This window comes from Nannobrachium achirus (genome assembly GCF_963921795.1).
Source record: "Nannobrachium achirus genome assembly, chromosome: 3".
Lineage (NCBI taxonomy): Eukaryota > Metazoa > Chordata > Actinopteri > Myctophiformes > Myctophidae > Nannobrachium > Nannobrachium achirus.
Window position 1 is genome coordinate 58,295,278 of NC_137812.1, and position 22,585 is coordinate 58,317,862.

Here is a 22,585-nt window from a genome sequence, read left to right on the forward strand (position 1 = left end):
TCACGCCCATATATGGTCATTTCAGTCCAGAATGAACAGGCTTTTTCAAAAACAGAATGTCCGTTTAATTACCATATATGGTGATCTCAGTCCAGAATGAACAGGGTTTTTCAAAAACAGAATGTCCGTTACCTTATGTCCATATATGGTCACTCCAGGCCAGAATGAACAGGTTTTTCCTGTCCCGTACGTGTAAAATATCAGTCCAGAATGAATAGGCTTTTTCAAAAAGCAAAATGTGTGTCCCATGTCCATATATGGTCATTTCAGTTCAGAATGAATAGGCTTTATATGTCCTGTACATCTAGAATATGTGTGCGGTGTCCCTCCCGGTCAGATGAATGGATACTTTGAGGATTGGTCAAGCTTCACATGATAATTTGGCCTTCAGGGTTTATCTGTCTTATTTAAACACTTTATATTTATTTATGTATTTATTTAATTACAAATTCTTATTTTAATGTATGTGTTTTAATCTATTTTATTTTTTAAACCTATTATACCAACTGTCATACCAGCTCTCCAAATACATTCAGAATAGAAGTTTTATCTGTCCACCGCTTCAATTCGAACCGAGGTTTGATTTTTAAAATGATAAATGCAAAACGAACGGTTTTGGACATACAAGATTTTCACCCGACAACGACGATATCTGAACTGTCGCTGGAGTAGCGGGAACGCCACCGTCGCCCCCTGCAATGTTGTGGCCCTCGGCTTGGCACCCTAGACATGATTCGGCCCTTGGGGAAAACTAATTGGGGAACCCTAATAAATGCTGATACAGTAGATTCCTCAGTGATGATTTAACTAACTGACATTGTAAATATGGACCCATAAGGATTTCACTGTGTACGGTTGAAGGTGAGGTCTCACGTTTCCCATGCATAGAATCATTGTGGTGCGCAGCCTTGATCATGGTCGGACACTGAGTTGTACATCAATAAAGAAAAACAAGCCATAATATAATAATGCTTTAGCTATCGATAGCAAGTTACCAGTGGTGTAAAGTAACTACAGGTAGTACATTTACTCTTCTTAAGTACTTGTATTTGTAGTTACTACTTGAGTATTTCCAATCTCCAATACTTTTAACTTCTACTCAACTCGGATCCAAATATTGTACTTTTACTCCACTACATTTATTTGAAAACTTTAGTTACTAGTTACTTTGCAGATAAATTAATATTATAAGACAAACATAAACCACTTTAGCCCTATTTTATACCTTGGCTATTTTAAAAATAGACGATCTACAAGCTCACAATGCAACGTGTTGTGAGCTTGTAGATCTGCTATTTTCATACATGTTGTACTTTTACTTTTGGCACATTTTGATGCCAATACTTCTTACTTTTACACAAGTACATTTTGAATTCCGGACTTTCACTTGTAACAGAGTATTTCTACATTGAAGTATTAATACTTTTACTTAAGTAAAACATTTGAGTACTTTTTCAACCACTGCAAGTTACTAGGCGAGCAGATTACAAAGGGATCATGTCCAGCTGGGGATTTGAACCAGTGTCCCTTGCGGAAGTACTGACATTTTTACCAATGAGGTGGGGAGATATACATTAGAACCAGATCACAGGATCTACTGTACATTTTCTCAATAGAAGAGCAGGGAGACCAAACACAACCACCGCAGTTTTGCTAGTTATATTGTATTAACATGTTCTACCATACAGATTTGTCAAAATACAAATCTACTCAAAGATTGTCCTATCGGGGCACTTCGCCTCACAGCTAGAAGGTCCTGGGTTCGATTCCCGCCGGGGGAAGCTGTGGGCGCTGGGGGTGTGTTCCTCCACCAGCGTCATCAGCACCCACACCCTAGGTGGGGTTGGCGATATGGCCTTTCTGTGGTGAGTTTGCATGTTCTCCCCGTGTCTCCTTGGGCATAGGCCCTCACACAAAAACATGCAGTAGTCCTGGTTTCTATACTACCTCCCCCTAGCCAATGTCCCCTGGCGCGGCAGGGGGAGAGCGGAAACAGGACTACAGGTTAGGTAGTCACCGGGTGAGGAAAAATGGGTTGCAAAAACCGTGGGATAAAAAAAAAAAAAAAGATTGTCCTATCATCTATCCCAGTGGTTCCCAAACGTTTTAGCTTGTGACCCAAAAAAGAAATCAGACATTTGCCCGGAACCCAAACTAGTGAAAGGGGAAATCTTTTGAAATACCTTTTTGTATGAAAAGAAAATAGAACTGTTTGGGAACCAGTGATCTATCCTATATTAAAATTGGCTTACGGGAGGGTGGGCGGGCGAGCAAAGAAGATCTGACTGCTGCCCCAAGTGGTTTTGCTGTCTTAAATCAAAATCAAAATCATGTTTATTTCTAGAGCACATTTAAATAACAACTTTCATTGTACCAAAGTGCTATACAGACATTTCATCAGCACAATAATACAAACAATAGTACAGTATATCAAACGGAAACAATGAGGTAAAGGCAAGGAGAACGTGTCAGGAGGAATCGAACGCTTGTGAGGAGGGGTCAGATCTAACAGAGAATGGAATGCTGTTCCACAGCACGGGGGAGGCAACACCTCTGCGCCTCAAATTGGACGTCGGGATGTCTAATATATATCCCTAAGTCAGTTGACCTGAGGTGCCAGCTAGTGGTTTGGGGGTTCTTTACAAGTCCAGTGATGCAGGCAGGGGCCAGTCCATTAAGGGCTTTATAATCAAAGAGGAGAGTCTTAAAATTGATTCTAAACTGCACTGGCAGCCGGTGGAGGGAGGCCAGGACAGGGGTGATATGGTCTCTCTTCTCGGTGCCGGTCAAGAGCCTGGCTGCTGCATTCTAGACCAATTGGAGACGGGATAGGGCTGACTGACTGATCCCAATGTAGAGGGAATTACAGTAGTCTAAACGGGATGTTATGAGGGCATCGTATGACGACTTCAAGATCATGGACGTTCGTGGAATGGGGCTTGACAAGGCAGGACAGGTTGCCTAGATTACTCTGGATCTGTGAGATGGGATCAGGGGGGGCCAAAAAGGAAGATTTCTGATTTGGTGTCGTTCAATTGCAGGACGTTTTGTGCCATCTAGCATTTCATGTCTGTAAGGCAGTTCTTCAGATTGTCGAGTTGTGAATGGTTATTTGGTGTCAGGGGAGTTGTGTGGCGTCCGCATAGCCGTGAAATGAGATGTTATTTTTGCTGATTGTTTGGCCTAGGGGGAGCATGTAGATGGAAAACAGAATGGGGCCCAAGATCGATCCCTGTGTCAGTGAGCAATGCTCCAGAAAAGGCTCACATGAAATCATCCACAGTCAGAGTTACATTAACTGATGATTTTACAGTGTGATCATGGTCACATCAAACAATGGGGCTTTTTGTAAAAAACACTGCTGAATGACTACAAAGTACAAAATCATTTTAGTTTTTCTTGTACTGGTTGCTGGAGTCCTGTCTCCAAAGCCCCCCTCAGGTCAAATTAATATCTTGCTTAAAGCTCATGTTAGTACACAATCAGAAGAACTATAGAGTGAAAATTCCAGTACCATATTTAGTTGACATGATGTGGAGACACAAGTTACAGTTCTGCTATAACTTTATACCACGTTATACATACATAATCCATATATGGAGATTCTAAAGTGGACAAGCCTTTCAGAAAATCTCAGGGGTGAAACGGAAAGGGTAAAGGTTCGGTTAGGGCCTAGAGGAATGTGGTGCAGCCCTGCCTACTCAGCATAAAGCCTCTCCACTCTGCGTGAGTCCCTGTAGAGAGGTTGATCAAAGCAGAGGAGACCGTTCACAGGATTCTGCACGTCAGAGAGATTCTGAAGGGATATACACAGACATACCATTATGTTTCACAATAGGATATGGGGATGAAAAAGCAATAACGTGTCTGCACGCGTGTGTACAGTATGTGCATCCGTGTGTGCGTGTGTGTGTGTGTGTGTGTGTGTGTGTGTGTGTGTGTGTGTGTGTGTGAGAGAGAGGGAGAGAGAGAGAGAGAGAGAGAGAGAGAGAGAGAGAGAGAGTGAGAGAAAGAGAGAGAGAGCGATCATCAGGAGAATGATCAAATCAGTTTGCATGTGTACGGCACTATCTCTGAAGTTTGTGTGCAGTGAGATTGATTATACTGAGACTATTTGTGAAAATGAGATTGGCTGAATGTCTGTATGTATGTGTGTGTGTACAGTATGTGTGTGTGTACAGTATGAGTGCGTGCGTGCGTGTGCGTGCGTGCGTGTGTCTACGTGCATACTTTATGGTCTGCAGCTTTGATGAATAATGAGGAAGGTAGCTCGATGTCGAGTTGGGCGGTGCTGACTGTTATTTCAGAGGAAGATGGCGAGATCAAACCTGTTCTTTTTGCTGCCCTTTGCTGCTTTGTTTCATCCTTGCTTCCGTCTCTCTGCATTGAACCTCAGGTGCCTCTGCCTCACCTAATGCCTGGCTTATACTGGTTGCACATTGTCTCGTGGACTGAAAATAGCCAATCTACAAGCTCACAACGTTTGCACTGTGACGTGTTGTGAGCTTATATAGAAGTAGACAAACTTGGTTGGTCTACCATTTTGTTCTCACTGGCCAGTCCATCAACTTCTAGTAGTTTCTCTGTATATATCTTGTGTATTTTTATTTAAAGAACTAGATGGACTGGAGAAGAATGATCTCACAGACAGCGTAGCTTTACTTAGGATCAGAAAGACCATCAAAGTGGATTTGCTGACTTTTGAACATTGTCTCACTGTAACAGCCCACTGAGCATGCCGTCTAAAAGTGGTCTAATAGTGGTATAGATTTGAAAGTTTTTTAGTTGTCTAAACTTAGACTAGACGACTAATAGACTTCTAATAGTCGTCTAAATATAGACCGTCTACATTTAGACGACTATTAGAAGTCTATTAGTCGTCTAGTCTAAGTTTAGACAACTAAAAAACGTTCAAATCTATACCACTATTAGACCACTTTTAGACGGCGTGCTTAGTGGGAGGTACAGTACATGTACAGCACCATGCAGTTTCCAATACCGTTTCCTATGGTGTTTTTGTACGTCTGTACTTACTTGTACGTCTTCCATTCTCTCACACGTCTTCAGATGGAAAGTGTATACGAAGGTATTCTCTGGAGCGAATGTCAGCCTGCACGGCAAAACAGAGAAAAGGGAGAAGAGAGAGAAAGAGGGAAAAGGGAGCAAGTGAGAGGGAGGTGTATTTAACAAGTTGTCACAAAACCATTGTTTGACAATTTGTCGTGAATGCTTTTTCCTCGAGGATCTGCACCCTCATGACCCACCCGCATAAACTGAAGCCCCGTGCTGTGATGCATGGTAATAAATACAAGCGCAAAAGCACACAAAGGAAACAAAAAGAGAACCCCAAGCAAGATCTTCAGCGGTGGCGGCCATCAACCCATCAAATTGCTTTGGAGGAAGTCCTTTGGAATGTGTGTTTAAGCAAAGCCCCTGTGTCAGATATGCTGATGACAGCCATCTTACTGCGAACTCCCCAGGGGGTTTCTCTACACACAAATCAATCAACGCTATGTGAGCCACTGTATTTAGAGGTAAAGCGCAGGGATTACACACACAAAATGCATGTGCGGAATTGCACGCACGCACACACACACACACACACACACACACATTCACGCTCACACAAAGCTTAAGTCAATACCAGTACGATGCCCTAAGGGCGAGAAGTGAGGTCGCGCTGAAACAACAGAGACTGACCCACTGAATGCCACCCTTTAATAAAAATCTACAAAACTGGTGCCAGCCATTTTGTTTAATTTCACCTTTTTATGGGGGCCAAAATCATATTTTGTACTTAAATTACATATATAAATCTATGCTTCTATCGAAAGCCACACTACCCCTCTTATATATATATATATATCCTATCATTAGATTTGGGCTTCAATAGAACATGTGTAAGATGTCTTGATCATTATGATATGTTTATGCTGTCATTAGGATTGTGTGTGTTTTAGAGTGCAATGGCATTTGGAAACCACCAAGTGGTGCTCTCCTAGCCTGGTTAATAAACCAGACTGCACAACACCACCCCCTGGCGGTAGTGGTGGTGTTGTGTAGTCTGGCCCTTCACATTTAATAATCTTTTTCCACCAGCCCTCAGAAAGGGCGAGCCAATCAGTGCTGTAGGCTTGGGGCACGTGGTGGGTGGTGGCCTGGTTCAAAACCATTCAGCCAATCAGGCGAGTCTGTGTGTATTCAAACATAATTCCCCCCTCCACTCTATTACAGACTTCAAACAGTCCCTAGTCTTTGATGCTTTCATTGAACTAACGAGCTATTGACACTTGTATGGCTCAATCAATTACCACAGCTCACAACCCCTTTGAAGTTCAGAGGGAGCAATTGAGAGCAAGTCACCTTGACATTTTTTTAAACCACCCCTTGGAAATGAAAATTCTGCTCCCAGGTCCAGACTAATATCCAACATGCAGTGAGGAATTAGTATGAGCAACGCCAGGCTAGTGCTCTCCTACTATCTGATCGTCATTTAGAATACACAAGGCACCTTTTTATTTTTTTGGACTGGGGCCACATTATGACCAGGCCTTTTTTGCTAACATCCTATAACACATTCCGAGCCTTCGATCTCGATCAAGGGCTCGATCAGCCGAATGGATGGCACCATTAGAAGCGCGCGCTCGTTCGAATGAGTACCTTACCTTCGTCTGGGGAGCACAGGAAAGTGTATAAATGAACGTTTTTAGTTAACAGAGAAACCAATGTGAGAAATGTGCCCGGAACCAATGTCCGGACTGTGTTGCCCCTCGGACTGTATAAACGGTGCTACAGTCAAATCGGTCCAGTCGCGGAGCCAAACGGTATGGATTTGGAGCAGTGTTTGGGAATCAAAATTAGATTATGAAATATAAAACTTTTGATTAACTCATTTAGTGCTCCTGAAATTAACGATTAAAATGTCCAGCGTGCCTCCCGCAGGCTGCATCCACGACCGTTGTCTTATTTTGAAGGCCAGAAGTCCATAGCGTAAACACTTCCGGTTTGACGTCATCGCGTCATTCACAGGAAGCGGTCATCGTCAACATGTGGTTGTGTAATGGCGGATCGGTGCTTTTCAACATGTGTTATATAAGCGAGAATCTACTGCCATCCTCCCTTTAAAAGTGTTGTTTTGAGATAATGGACATTAAAGATGAGATTCCCCGTCTGCCTCAATGTTATGGGATTACTATTTTGTGCTCGTGGATCCGTGATGATGATGAATCGGCGAGGGCGATCGTGTCAGGACCTTCCGGAAACCAACAGGTAATAGAGTACCGCCGTTACAGTAATAGAGTACTTTTCACGAGTATACTCGGGATCGGCAGCATGTGCTACTCGAGTGTTTTTCACGAGTATCGGCGCTAATTGAGTTAATTAAAAAGACGTTTATTGCGTCTTTGATCTGTATGGCACTACAGATCAAAGACGTGTAGTACGTTTATGGCATAATATTTAATATTGATGACATCGGGGATCTCCATATACAGTATGGGTATAAAAGGGACAAAGACAGAATTAATTTGAAAGTGTGACTCGCATCGCGACAACCACAATGGTTATCATCATGAGCCTGACACAATATGTCCATATATGGGCATTCCCAGATATGGGCTTAATATTGATGACATCAGGGATCTTGGCCATATACTGCAGTAAACCGTTTAAAAATCCATCAAGGCAGAATGAGATGTTTGCAGCCCAGCGGCAACGACGGCACAATGCACAGAAGTCACTTCTGGTCTGACGAAGGAGGAGCCGGGCCCGGAGGCAACCCACAGTGCCCAGAGCCTCCTATAGTGTCGCTAATACCCGCTACCAACAGCTCACCTGCCACCCTAAGCCCCCAAGAGACAGCAGGGGCAGTAGCATGTCACTTGGACACAAGCCGTGGTCTGATCAGCTTCGGTCGGGTCAACTGGAGGAGGGTATCTGTTGCAAGAACCGAAACACCCAGTGACTCCAGGAAACAACACTGATGATGATGTGTCAAAGTTTGTGCATCTGTAGATGTTTTGTTAACTGAACTATTTTTTTGTCCAAATGTACAACGCGTAATCTGATGGATAGCACACGAAGTTCAACATTGCATTGTCCTCTGATATCAAAACCCCGGTGATGATCACAGCGCGGTACAGCCACACAGATCCTTCCTCCCTCAGCCAGTGAGTAAAAATATCCCATAACTCTGTGGAGAGGCAGAGCCAGAAAAAAGTTGGAGACAAGGGTCTGTGTCTTGCCAAAAACAGAACAGAAGAGAGCAGAACAGCAGGTGTGAGAACACTCATTTGCATATCACCCCAAATGTCCCTTGATGCACACACACAAACACTGTACAGTCACTCATATACCGCGCGCACACAAACACACACACAAACACACACACACACACACACACACACACACACACACACACTTACTTGACAAAGGCCACATTGTACCCTCTTGTAGATACTTTCAAACAATAGTCCACCACTCACAAATTAGGCTCAACAACATGGATCCAAACGGACGTGTTGTATTCCACTTGTGCTTGCCTTTGATGTGCACTACTGGACATTCATGTGTCTGAATTCCACCTACAGTGCTCGCAAATTAAAGCCTCATTTATACTCACTCGCGTAAATAATTGATTTTCTATGACAGCACCCTCGCATTGCACGCTGAACAACAAATTGGGCTGTACAGCCGCTGTAGTGTAACATGATGTAAATTGGCAGCTATTGAACCAGCTAAAACTTCACACAGTAAACCCAAAAATATGTGGGTGTTTGTGGCATTTCATCTGTTGGAGGCAGAGTCTCTGTGGAAGAGAGATTTGCCTGGAATAAATGAGGAATGTGGTTAAAAAAAACGTGAAAAAAGGAAGACAGCAGCACTGGGGGTTCATTTGGCTAAAGGCAGGAGACTTGATTGAAATTTTGCCTGTCGGTTCCAACCGGATTTCCTTTCTCTTCTTCCTGAGCGCACACTCCTTGGCAACTCGGTAAATCCGCAAGAGGACAGGTGCACGCAATAGGTACCTTTGGCACATGCACGCAGATATACATGCGCGCACACACAAACACACGCACGCACGCACACAAAAACACATACACACTTGTCTTAGTACTGGCTTGATTCCTATGGCCTGGGGCAGGACTTTGCCTCTTTCCCCCCTGAGCCCCTAACCCCTGCAGCAAAATCTGTCTGCTCCTGTCCTCACCTTTATAAAAGTTCTCTCTTCTTTCCCCAACTGTCTCTTTGCAATGCTCCATCACTTTCTTTTTCTGCCTACTTCTATTGCATTCTGGCCATTAAACTTTTACCTTTGTTCGGCATGTTTGTTTCCCTCCCTCCCTCTCCGATTTCATCTGCTCATGTCCGCCAAAGTCTCAACCTCTCTCTCTCCCCCCATTACCACTTCACCTCAGTGTTTGCTCCCACAGCTCACGTATCTCTTCAAACCTCCATCTCTGTCCACTCTCTCAGTCTTTCCCAGCTCTGTCCTGGGAGAGCGGCACAACAGCAGAATGTCAGACAGTAATACATTAACATTTAAAGAGCCTCGAGGGGCAAGGGGACCACTACAGCTTGAACCACTTGAAAGAATGTACACAGTACTCTGTTGTGTGTCAAATAGCGAAGAATGCCAACTTACAGGCTTGCAATCGATCTACATTGTACAAGCTTGCGAGCTTGTAGATCCGCTATTTTTTTCACCAAATATTTGCTGCATGTTCGCCTATTTTTGCCAAATGTTTACTGATGTTCACCAAGTTCTCTTATTTTTACATGCCCCAGAATAGGGATGCTAAGCAGGGGCGTCAATTGGGTATGGCAGGGGTATGCAGCTGCCATACCCTGGGTCCAGGGGGGGAAATAAAAGTTACTTTTAAATACAAATCCATGAATGCCTCCTTGTCTATCTGTGCTGGTTATTATGTTGTTAAATTACAGTAAAATAACTACAAATGCAAAATTTTACAAAATGGTCACTTTAACAAGGTATTATAATTATATTCTGCACAGGTGCAATGCATTATTGTTAATTGTTGTTAACTGCACTTGAACAACCGTTCCAGGCTGCCATATCCAGCCCAAGAAACCTTAGAAACGGGGAAAAAAATAAAATATGCTTCTTAAAATAAATGTCTGTTGCTAAGGTATGGCAATATGACTGGTGTCTTGCACGCGCGCGAAGGCGCGCGTGCAAGACACCAGTCATGTTGCCATACCTTAGCTTTTTCTGAACTGACGCCACTGATGCTAAGGTTCATGTGGTTAAAAATAGTGGTCTTTCTGCCACACGGTGAAGACATTCACACAGGCAGCATTGGCTCGGGACGCAGACCAGCCGCTCCTCCTGGCTCTGTGCCTCAGTGTTCTTAAGCAAGACAAGATGTTCCCTTGCATGATTACCTCCGCCATCGGTGTGTGAATGGGTGAAAATAGAAATGCAGGCCATTCAACATTTACAAGTATACAACAGTGGAGCAGTGTTACGTGCAGATCATCAAGTCTTCCCGCCGTCCCGGACATGTCATGATCTCTGAAGTTTTGATTGATATACTGTAGGACATACTGAAAGGTTTTTATCTTCCCTCTTCCTGTCTCTCTCTTCCACATCTCCCTTCTTTTCCTCTCCTTTTCTCTCTGGCTATGAACTACTTTCAGTGTTGTTCTGTCTGTGCAGTAAATGTAGTGCAGGCGTCTTGAAGCAAAAATAGCTCAAGAGAAGACGTCGATAAATGAACTAAATAAAGAAAAAGAACTTACCACACTAATTCAGTCCATTTTATGCATTTATACCTTTAGATACCTTTTACTGTAAGTAATTACATTTATTATGTATGTAAAGCAACTGTGTGTGAAATGTGCTATACAAATACCCATCTTGCTTGGCCTAAATTAAACTAGGTTTTGACTTTCAACATATCTGAGTATTATAACTCTTCAATGGGAAATAATGTGAATTGCTGTGATATCTGTATAGTGCAGAAAGACAGAAAGAAAACCATAGAAAGAATATCTTTCACACTGTCACTACAAACGTCTGCAGCCTCATTTGTTCCCATATACTGTATTATGCTTGTACCGTAAGTGCATGTATGCCCATTGCCGGTGTTACTATAATACAGCATGTGAGTATTTTGTTAATGCAGACAAACAGAAGTGCCGTACAGTAACTCTGTGAGTTATTCAAAGAGAAGCAAGGAAAACCAGCTGGGGGTTAGTGATAGATGGATGGATAAGACCGAGATAGGGGTGTAATAAAAGTATAGAAGGATAGATGGATGAATAAGAGAGGGCGACATGGTTATAAAAGGAGCCCCTGAAAAGGTCCTGGTAACAGAATAGAGGGCACCTGCCCCGGCACACACAAACAATAACACACATTTGTTCCAGTGAGTGGTTGTCCCCGTGGGGCAGGCTACGCTTTGTTGCATCTGAACTGTCTTTCTGAAAACATGGCTCGCTGTTAAAACAAACTGTCTCAACATGATACCTGCATATACAGTATACAGTATGATGAACCTCACACTCTCCTCTCGCTCTCTTTCTCTATCGCAAACACACAGTACAAGTACACACAGTACAAGTACACACACACACACACACACACACACACACACACACACACACACACACACACACACACACACACACACACACACACACACACACACACACACACACACACACACACACACACACACACACAAAAAAAAACGTCTTCCGCAGTCTTTTCACAGTTCTGATTGGGCTTTAACATTGGCAGCGTTCATGGGTGCCACAGCTGTGGACAACTATTCATTCATTCTTTTTTTTTCATAGCGAGAAGCATGTTCGATCTATATCTATGCACAGTACAACCTACACTTTCAGAGTTCTATTTGATTGAAATCTAGCCTGGAAACCAGACGAATCTCTGACATACAAGCTCACATCCGCGTCGCGAATGCGACCGCTGTGAGCTTGGAGGTCTGCTATGCTTTGCTGTTCTCTGCGTGCGACACCTTCGTGGGACGGAGCATAAATTAGGCTAGATGGGATATGCAAGCAGAAGCAGGCTCTGGTGCCATGATCATAGAGCAATCCCTCCTTTCTAATGGCAGCAACTGGAGGTGGGGTTTGTAGGACAACTGCTTTGAATTGCTATTATCGTTTACACACAACAGAAACCAAGGATTATATATTTCAAGAGTGATAGACCACAGTCAAAATCCAATTCTACCTCCATACTGGGAGAAGTGGGGCTCATATGGTGCCGGCCTCCTTGCGCATACTGGTTCTTAACTTATCTTGAGCATGCTAAGCAAAATCAGGAAACGCAAGCAATACCTCCCATAGGGATACAATAGCAGAATAATAGCAATACATTGACATGTAACTTAGTCAAATCACAGTATCTGAGCATAACATTGACATGTAACTTAATCAGACAATCACAAGTATTTGAGCTTAGCCAGACTGATCGTGCAAAGGTGGAGGCTGGGGTGGAGGAGGCAGCAAGCAGCGAATGATCCCGAAGCTTCGGAAACCAAGCATAGGAAGTGAAAGCAAGCCGTATTTAAAGGGCATGTTTCCTAAACCCACCAGGATTGAGTTAAGACCCGCCTCGCGGAAACGCCCCTCTCAATAATCTTAAGTATGAAAGTGCATATGAACCTTTTTACGGTCTATGATATGAACGTTAGTGCTCTTAGTGCAAAGCAATACTGTACCTACTACCTACCGATCCATTACAATAATACACGCAGCATAATACGCCCAAAGCCATATCCAAACTCTAACAATTTAACTGATAATCAGTAAGAGTTTTTATTTTGAGTACAGTACTAGTGACAAATTAATAGCTTTCTCAGTACGTTTTTCTCTTTAGCAAAGTTACAAAGTTTTCCCTTTTTTAAACACAGTAGGCCTACAAAGTAAGTTTCAAATGTTTTTTTTAGCACAGTTTATTTTGAGCACTGTAGTGACAAATTAATAGCTGTGCATTGTGCAAATGCAGGCTTTTCTCAGTACAAGTTTTAGGATTGTCTTCATGCCTTTACTAGGTCTGACTTTATCCACCCTCCATGTGTCCAGCAAGGATTTCAGCCACTCCTGGACATTCTCGCGTTTCTGCGAGGCGGGTCTTAACTCAAGTCTGGTGTGTTTAGGAAACACGCACTTAAAGGAGTCTTCCCTACTAATTGAGCTTTGATTGGAGTATGGCAGTCATGTGACGTAATGACCAGCAGGTATGATAATGAGGTATGAGAACAGAGCTGACTGACATCTGACTACAGCTGGCGGCGACTTGACTCCCATGTCCTGCATAAACTAATGCTGACGCTTCATTTATACTGTACTGTACCTATATGAGTCCTATTACCAGTGGATCCTCCTATCAGTGTGTGCGACTGTGCGCAGATGATGTGTGTCAAGCAGCTATTACATCAGTGTGGTGTTAGTAGAAAGAACCCTCTCCATTGTTGTTGGTCAGGGTAATGTGGTGGCAGAAATATCTGTATTGTTACTTGTTGGCTTTCCATCCAAACTCATTTCAATGGAAAGTCAGCAAGCTTTGACATCACTGTGCTATTTCCAACTCAACTACAGCTGTCAATGAGCTGAGCTGTCTCCCTCATGCTTAATCTATTACTCTGTCAGCGAATCTGTACTTCTGCATCTATTTGTATGTTCTTTCGCACATATCCCTGTAAGACCATTCAGAAAAGCATTTCTGTTAGAATGGAATGAGATGGGGGTGCTCAGGAAGCCTGCTCCTTACCACGACCTGTATGCTGTTGCTCTGCTGAATCTTCTTAAAGATATAGCATAGCATTTAGTGGATGCTATTGGGGAGAAGAGTTAAAAAATAAATAAATGAAAAGATATATATTCATAAATACATATTTCTATGAACTGAAGTGTGGGATATCAGTGGAGTGTGAGAATTTAATGGAGCGAGAGAGAGAGAGAGAGAGAGAGAGAGAGAGAGAGAGAGAGAGAGAGAGAGAGAGAGAGAGAGAGAGAGAGGAAAGAGAGAGAGAGAGAGAGAGAGAGAGAGAGAGAGAGAGAGAGAGAGAGGGAGAGAGAGAGAGAGATACACAGAGATACAGAGATACAGAGACTGAGACCACAGCTAGCCTAGTGTGGGTGTGAGTTACAGTGTTGGTCTACTCTGCGCGTGTCTTCACATGTGTTGTAGGCAGCTCTTCCACTGTGGGTGCGTGATATTCTGCTGCAGTGCATTCACACCATCAACCCTTCCCTGCAGAATTCAACAATGATGTCATCTTTCCCTTTCATCTCTCTCTCTCTCTATCTCTCTCTCTCTCTCTCTCTCTCTCTCTCTCTCTCAGGCTGTGAACGGGTTTTTTCCACAGTGATGAGAGGCAAGAGACGAGGATCAGATTTGATTTAGACAGGGAAGGAAAGAAGATTTTTAAGGAAAATGAGATTAAATTAAAGGAAAAGTAGAAAAGGGATAAAGTGTGTGTTGCATGTGAGAATTATATAGCGTAATCATCATATAGCATAGCGTTTAGTGGATGCTTTTGGGGAGAAGTTAAAAAATAAATAAATGAAAAGATGTTAATTCTGTGCTCTATCCATTGAGCTACACAGGATCACAACCTCATAAGGCAACATAACCCATGTACCTCTATCTACGGATGCATTACTTTTTCAATGGCCCAGTTTGCCCAATACCATTCTGGCTAGCCATCGTCACAAAAAGGGACCGCCCACTTGTCCCTTTAGCCATCATTGACTCTTGTCTCGAGAGATTGGCCCAATACAGACTCATTATTTCACTAAACTATGGGCACATTTGTATTTGGACAAAATAAAGATATTCTTTCCAACATCCTTAAATGTATGAAAAAAAAACATGAATTCAACTCTCTTGGCATTGGCAAATGCTTAATTCTATATCTTTGATTGCCTTTGGCTGAAAAAATACCAGTAGCACATTAGTATAGGATTTCAGCATTGGGGAAAGTCTGTAATACCGGCCCTCTGTTTCCAGCTAGCACTGGCCTCTTCATTGATGTCTGTTTGCACCATCGACACATCTGCCATTTAACCCCCTACTCCAGTGCCCTAGTGCTGTAAATGCCACTATCATAATAAACACAACGTGTTCCTTCCACTACTTGATGCGTAAACACTAAACAGTAAGGGTAAACTCTGGCCTGGCAGCCACTGCTCCCAGCGGTGAACCTCAATTAGACACGGGCAAACCACAACATACCGTTCTGCTGCCAAGAACAGGGCAACCTTTCGCTGCTGGCTGCAAGCAGGTGTGTGTGTGTGTGTTCCATAATGTGTGTGCAGCACGCTTGCTTCTGGGTTTATTTGTGCATGCACGCTGTGTGTATGTACACTACAGTACGTGTGCTTGCTCACGAGGCAGTGAGTGTATTAAAGTGTGTGTGCGCCTGCCCGCACACATGATTAAGCGCTAGTTGGCTTCCGAGTGGCCTGTCAACAGTTGACCTTGATGACTGTCAAGTGAGAGGGACAAACAAAAGAACAGCACCGATAATGAAAAACATGTCAAGTGTTCAGTTCATTTGAACAGTTCATTTGAACAGTTTGTTAACTCCGCCAGGCCAGGACGTACAATAAAAGATTTCACCATAACAGGCCATGAAATTAGGTACAGGATTTCTGGTAAGTCATGTGACACTTACCATCAAACAGGGTTTTGATACCTGCCCCCAAAAGTGCCCCCAAAGATGTGTGTGGGGGCCCTATTTCTAACAACAAGGCAAATACAGTCAACCCCAAATTGGAAACACACGTTGAGGGGCCTCTATAAAGCACACCTGCAAAACACGTTTACTTCTGTTCATAGGGGTTGCCACAAATTCAAGTTGCACTGCATGTTGTAGAAATGCTATCCCAACCCACGGCTTTCACAGCACTCTCTTGGCAACCCAGCCTGGTAGATATATGCGCTCAAAGGAGTGAACTTTTGTTGTGGGATATATACTGTGTACAATGTATAATAGAGAGTTTATTGCTTCACCTATATTAATATATAGTCTCTAAAGGATCTCCACCTCCAAGTAAAAACAACAACAAAATGGAGTTAGCTAGTTTGCAAATTGCTGCTTTCACAGGGTTTTCCTTGTGACAGCAGCAAAAGAGAGAATAGAAAGTGAGTGTGATAGAAAGAAAGAAAGAAAGAAAGAAAGAAAGAAAGAAAGAAAGAAAGAACATGGAGAACATTGAAAGGAAAAAGGAAATAAAGTTCAGGGTGGAGTATGTGATAATTGGGATATCTGTGTATCATTATACAGAGTAAGGGAGAGTCTAACAACTAACATTTATACTGCCAGTGGGAGTTTTACTGTGTGCTCCTCCATGGTGTCCAGATTCAATTCCTACTGCTGGTAACCCCTTGCCAGCTAAACGCATCAACCCAGTGGCTTGATGAAATGAACACACAGTGGAGGGGTCGAGTTGACACTGCTGCAGCTCCCCTGGCTAAAACTGATAGAGAATAGTGTGTGTGTGTGTGTGTGTGTGTGTGTGTGTGTGTGTGTGTGTGTGTGCGCGCGTGTGTGCGTGCGTGTGTGTTTGTGTTCAGGCAGTCACAAGCACACGTGCATCAATTTGTGTTTTAGCTTGTTTTTTTTTTGCAATTGTGTGCTTGCGTGTGAATGTGATGGATTGCATGGCTATGAATGTCCTCAGTGCAGCTGGTTGGGAAAAGAAGACAGGAGAAGACAAGCCCATAAACTGTGGGAGAACAGCACCGCCTAGTGGCTGGAGGACAATCACCCATCAGAGAAAAAAAAAAGAGAGCTCAGTTCTAGACATAAACATTTATGTAAATTACACATACTTTATTTTATTTTTCATGAAGGAAGTACAAAATCTAAGAAGACAAGTAACAGAAGACAACGGATGTTAGGACAGGTGTGTGATCTGAGTAGAACAGCTGTGTGAACGTTGGAAAGAGACAAGTGCCTGTTACTTTTGTGAAACTCGTCAAGCACCAAATATCCTTCATAAAGTGGAATGCACAGATAACACACAGATAACATGCACAAATGCAAGAAAGCATGTAGTCTAAAGAGCTCCTTCTGTGTGTGTGTGTGTGTGTGTGTGTGTGTGTGTGCGTGTGTGCGCGCGCGTGTGTGTGTGTGTGTGTGTGTGTGTGTACCTGTCTTATGGGCTCTGGAACTCGATAGCGACAGCACGAGTATGTGAGGCGTACTGCTGTGTCCAGACTGATTTTGTGGCCGACAGACACATACACCGGTTTAGTACTGCTGTCTGAGCTACGCAGGGCCTAGTGAGTGAGAGAGAGAGAGAGAGAGAGAGAGAGAGAGAGAGAGAGAGAGAGAGAGAGAGAGAGAGAGAGAGAGAGAGAGGAAGAGAGAAAGAGAGGTGGAGGGGGGTGTATTGAGGTCAGCAACAACTCCATTAGAGTTTTTCTTTATTGTTTGTGTCTGTCAGCTACAGTACACACCTTGCCCAGTATTCTTCCTGAGGCTGCTTTGAGTGGGAAGCAGTCCCCTCCTTTCTGCAGGGCAGCTATCTGTGGAGGAAGAGAAGACAGTGTAATGCCGCTGTCATAACAAACCAGACATCCACCTTCTCAACACACTGACTTAAAGTTACAATCCATTAAGTTTTGTTAACACTCGGCAGTCGATGGGAAAACAAACATCTACCGCTCAAGCAAGAGGGGAGTTATATTGTACTAAAATACTGTACTATGCAAACTGATAAAAAAATATAAATGTATTTCATAAAAAAGGGACCAGTTCCGAATTGCAGTTTAAAGGACCATATCGGCATTAATACATGTCATTGCGCAATGCGCATGCATAGCTTCGGCCATATGTTATACAGTACATACATGTAGATACTTTGTAAAAGTTTTTTTTACGGATAAAATAAGGCTTAAGTGAATAAACCAGGAAAATACAACACTTCTACCATGTCACAGTATTGTGAAAATAAATTCATGCCAATCTCTCCATTAAATCTTTAGATATATTGTGTGCAAGTGGACATTTTGTCCTCAAGGGGAACCAGAGGAAAGGCCACTGAGTTACCAGAATCACTTAGCATAAACCTTGACAAAACAGAACTTCACAATGATATTAGTGTGTTGGATTAACTATCTCAAGCAAGTTTCCAATCTCTGCAAGTTGATATTCATACCGTACTGACATGAATGGAATCAAGTGGCTTCCTTGAAAATCTATCAACCCTCAGCATATTTTGGAAAATGGCAGATGGAAAATATTTAAAAGCGTAAATGAAAAAGCAAAATACTGTAGAGGACTACTTATGTGTTTCATTGACCTCAGTCATCTAACTCTGAGGATATGAACGTATTTTTTTATGAAGCCTTCTTCATTTTGGAAGTCACTTGAGAAGAGTTCTTTCTTTTCTTCTTTTCAGTAGAAACTAAAGCTTTTACTCTCCACAGTCAAAGGTACATTGCAATGTCAACAGCACCACACCAGACTGGCATTCACAGGTGTGCTGTGCATTACGGGCCAGGAAGATGAAGGCAGCTTAGCCTCCATGATGGATGCCATGTCTACACCTCTGTGACCGATTACAACACAGGAGCCACTGGGGAGACGGCGGTGCCAGGAGCAGCCACTGAGGACCTGGGGCCATGGCTGCTGCTAGTGCACCAGTGGAGGAAAATGTACTCACATCTTTGACTTAAAGGGGCCACACCATGATTTAAAAAATCCCTCATAGGTACTTTGGTGTGGCTTCAGACTTACAAGTAAATGTCTAGAATTCAAAATGAGTAAGATTAGAAAAGTATTGGCACCAAAATGTATTCAAAGTACTCATTATGCATAATGTCTAAAAATGTCTAAAAGTTTCAACAATCTTTTGGAAATATCAGATCTACAAGCTCACAATGTGTCGCGATTGAACGCATTGTGAGCTTGTAGATCTGATATATTCAAATGGCCAAAATCTATATAGGGTTAGGGTTTAATGTATGTTTTGTAATAATAATAGCAATCTGCAAAGTAAGTTTTCAAATAAATGTAGTGGAGTAAGAGTACAATATTTGGATCTGAGATGTGGTGGAGTAGAAGTAAAAGTATTGGAAAGTGGAAATACTTGAGTAAAGTACAAATACATCAAAATTGTACTTAAGTATTGCTGTCGGGTGGGACGAAACCATATGTCCAAAATTGTTCCTATTTTATTGCCTGATTTATCAGACACTTAACTACTTAAACTCTCTACATTCAATAAACTAACACTTAGTTGACCAGTGTCGGCTCGGTACTTGATCCACTCTTTCCCCCCCTCTACACCAAATCTCTTAGTCGGTCTATAAACTCACACCTCTATTTCGGCAAATGTTTCCCAAATGGAATGCTAAGATTCAATTAATGCCATTTAATACCAGTTACCATTTTAATTTAACTGAGAGTGCGTGAGGGTTTACTCTAATGAAAGTGAAAAGAACTCCAAGCAGCATTGCATTAAACAAAAGCACAGCACTTTATTTACAGTGTATTTTGTAAGAACACTGATCAGTCTATCTATGACGTCAGTCATCTGTGACTTTTCTATGACAAGGTTTCAGCCCAATCCACCAGCAATTGACTTCCATTATAAACAATAAATATGGCACTGATCAATTCAGCGGTTTGCGAGATTAGCCCCCAGGCACACAGACAGACCCATTTTGTAGATGGCTCACCTCCTACAGAGCCACGCCATAAAATATTACTGAATGAATGCATAATGAATGCATACATAGGCTGGATAGTGCATAACAATGCAATAACAACAGTGTTGTTAAGTCTCGTCTCGTCGATTAATAGCGAAATCCAATGTATAAACAATAAACAACATTCATCCATCCATCCATCCATCAATCAATCAATCAATCAATCAATCAATCAGCGCCATGGAGAGCAGTACTGAGTTGACCAGTACACCACCAAAGCATACATTTTCAACACCTCCTTCAGGTCCAACTCTACAGTCAACCGTTTTTTGGAAGTGCAGGTTGAGATGTGTACGCATGAAAACAGAACCAGAATAAGACTACACTGCGTATGCACACCCTGGAGCTTTGACCAGGCACCCAGATGCACTCATGTCATGAGTTTCAGAACCAAAGTTAGTTAAGTAATTTTAGCCAGAACAGTCTGTCTGTATCCACACGTTTCGTGGGGAGCTACTGTAACTGGGGAAAAGGGGGTGTGTGAATTATGGGCATCCCTTCCTGTTGTCAGTCATCCTGTGGAATGAACTCCCCATTGCAATTAGAACCGCAGACTCACTCCCTAGTTTCCGCCTAGCCTTGCCAGACTATATCACTGTGTGGATATGGGTCTGGTACTTCTACTTTATATGGATTCTTTTCCCCCATGGGGCGGATTATATAAAATGGCTCTGGACACAATTGGTTAGATTAGACCAATACTGTGCCCTGATTGGTCACCCAACTCTTCGGGGTGAGGAAATGGATTCACAATCGAATGGGGCCAGACCCATATCCGCCAAGGGCAAAAAATGTATTGCACCGGCGGATTTGTCCGATTCCAGGCTAGCTTCCGCCCTTGGTCTGAAGACTCACCTCTGGGGACTCCACCTTAGCCCATAAGTACTTAGCCTCGTAAACCAGACTACTCCTCCTGCCTTCATTCAGATTTGAACAGAAGATGGAGGAGTCAAGTTTACTAGTCTAATAAGCACTTGCCTTCCCTCGATGATCATACAGGCAAAGACTAAAATGTAATTTAGATCAGGTCATTGTTTTATTTAATTTATTTTGGTTATTCTACTGTTAGACTGACGGTTCTTGGTCTACATTTTTAGATGACTATTTCTATGCATTTGATGTATTACCTTGTGCTGTCCTTGCTTGTTAGTGTGGTTGCCCGACAGGGCAACACACTGTAGTCCTGGGGATACTTTTATTTATTCTAGATAAACTTTATTATATATATATATAATATATATAATATATATATATATATATATATATATATATATATGTGAATGACCATTGAGTTCAATGGGGGGTGGTGCTAGTAGGCAACCACACTTGCAATTTTAATTGCATCGTTCTAGTTGTAAATCGCGTAAATCGCTCTGGATTAAGAGCGCCTGCTACAGTAAATGCCTAAATTGTAAATTGATCAGAAATCAAAAAGGGTCATATTAGTCTGCCTACTTATGACAACCGAAAGCGATAAAGGAAACCAAATCTTCAAGTGGGCCATTCCCTCTGCAAAGTCACCAAGTGGTATGCGCCTGGACCAGTAGGCCAGCGGGCGTCCCCATTTAGGCTGATTGCTGAAGAATGAATTTCGATCTCTGGAGCCACCGATAGCCGAGTGGGTAAGGGGCGTACCACATACAGTAGGCCCTGATGCCTAACAGTGAGTCCCTGGTTCGATTCCTGAGCTTCATTCACTTCACTGCATGTCACTCCCCGGTTCACGCACGCACACACACACATACACACTGCAGTGTTGCAAAGGTTTCAGTTTGCAGTGCAAACAAATATAAAAAATGTGCGTGCACCAGGGCTCCTAGGCTGCTGCCCTGTGAGCCTGTGCATTCATCTGGGCCTGCATGAAAGAGTCATTGAATGAGTAAGCGAACAGGTGATTGACAGGGAAGAGATGAAAAAGAGACACACAGGTGCTGAAAGAAAGCGATAAGAGACAGACAGACAGAGAGCGAGAGATCAGAGGACAGAACACCTCCAGATGATAGAGAGAATGTTAGGTGCTTTTACCAAAGCTCAGGTTCACAGTACTGTATGCAGTCATGCTGTGGACAGAACAGATGTAAATCTGGTACATGTAAACATGTACACAGGTTGAACCTGTGACCTTTTAGGTTCAGGACATTATAAACACTAATTGAAATGTGTGAGCCTTAATCCCTAAAGGAGGTCTGCTATTCTCTGCCGTTCTCTGCACGCGACACCGTCGTGGGATGGAGCATACATGGACTGCAGCTGGGCAAGCAATAGTAGCTCTGGTGCCGTGATCATGAGGAGTGCTCCCTCCGTTCTGATGACGGTGAATGGAGGTGGGGTTTGAAGGACAACGTTTTGAATCGCTATTATCGTTTACAATCAACAGAAACCAAGGATTACATATTTCAAGAGTGAGAGATCACAGTAAAAATCCTAAGCGTTCTTCCTCCACACTGAAAAACAGCATCTGAAAGTTTGATGGAATGCATTTTTACACGTGAGTGCAGTGACCAGTTATCCATTTCATCCTTTGGGCAGTGAGGTTCATTTGGTGTCAACCTGAGTGCGCATACTGGTTCTTATCAGTGTGATGTTGTCTGATAAGGGGTCTATATGGCTTGTGTTAGTCCAAAACTAATTTCACACAAAACAAGCAAATTCTATAGCTGCGGTCGACGTGTCACACACATGCACGTGCCTATATAGACAGATTGCATGGAAAGGAAATTGTGTTCCATCTAATACTTCATTTCAAAGGCTGAAAGCCAAATCCCAAAGGAGCAACACTATATTGAAGCTATAACACCAGAAACCTTGGAACCAAGTGTCTGAGATGCTAGCTTAACAGTGCAACATGATGCCTCACCATGTCTCATA

At 42.8% G+C, this 22,585-nt stretch overlaps 1 protein-coding gene across 1 annotated transcript in view; it reads right to left on the reverse strand.

Moving 5' to 3' along the window:
* Positions 1-2,243: 2,243 nt before the first annotated feature.
* Positions 2,244-22,585, reverse strand: part of LOC308282494 (endonuclease V-like) — a 31,721-nt gene continuing 11,379 nt past the window's right edge. Inside the window, exons 6-9 of the mRNA XM_080722860.1 lie at positions 17,462-17,530; positions 17,153-17,281; positions 5,035-5,110; positions 2,244-3,796 (exon numbers count right to left, since the gene is read on the reverse strand). Coding sequence (XP_080578986.1) covers positions 5,054-5,110; positions 17,153-17,281; positions 17,462-17,530 — 255 coding nt within the window. The 3' untranslated portion in view covers positions 2,244-3,796; positions 5,035-5,053. The remainder of the gene's footprint in view (positions 3,797-5,034; positions 5,111-17,152; positions 17,282-17,461; positions 17,531-22,585) is intronic.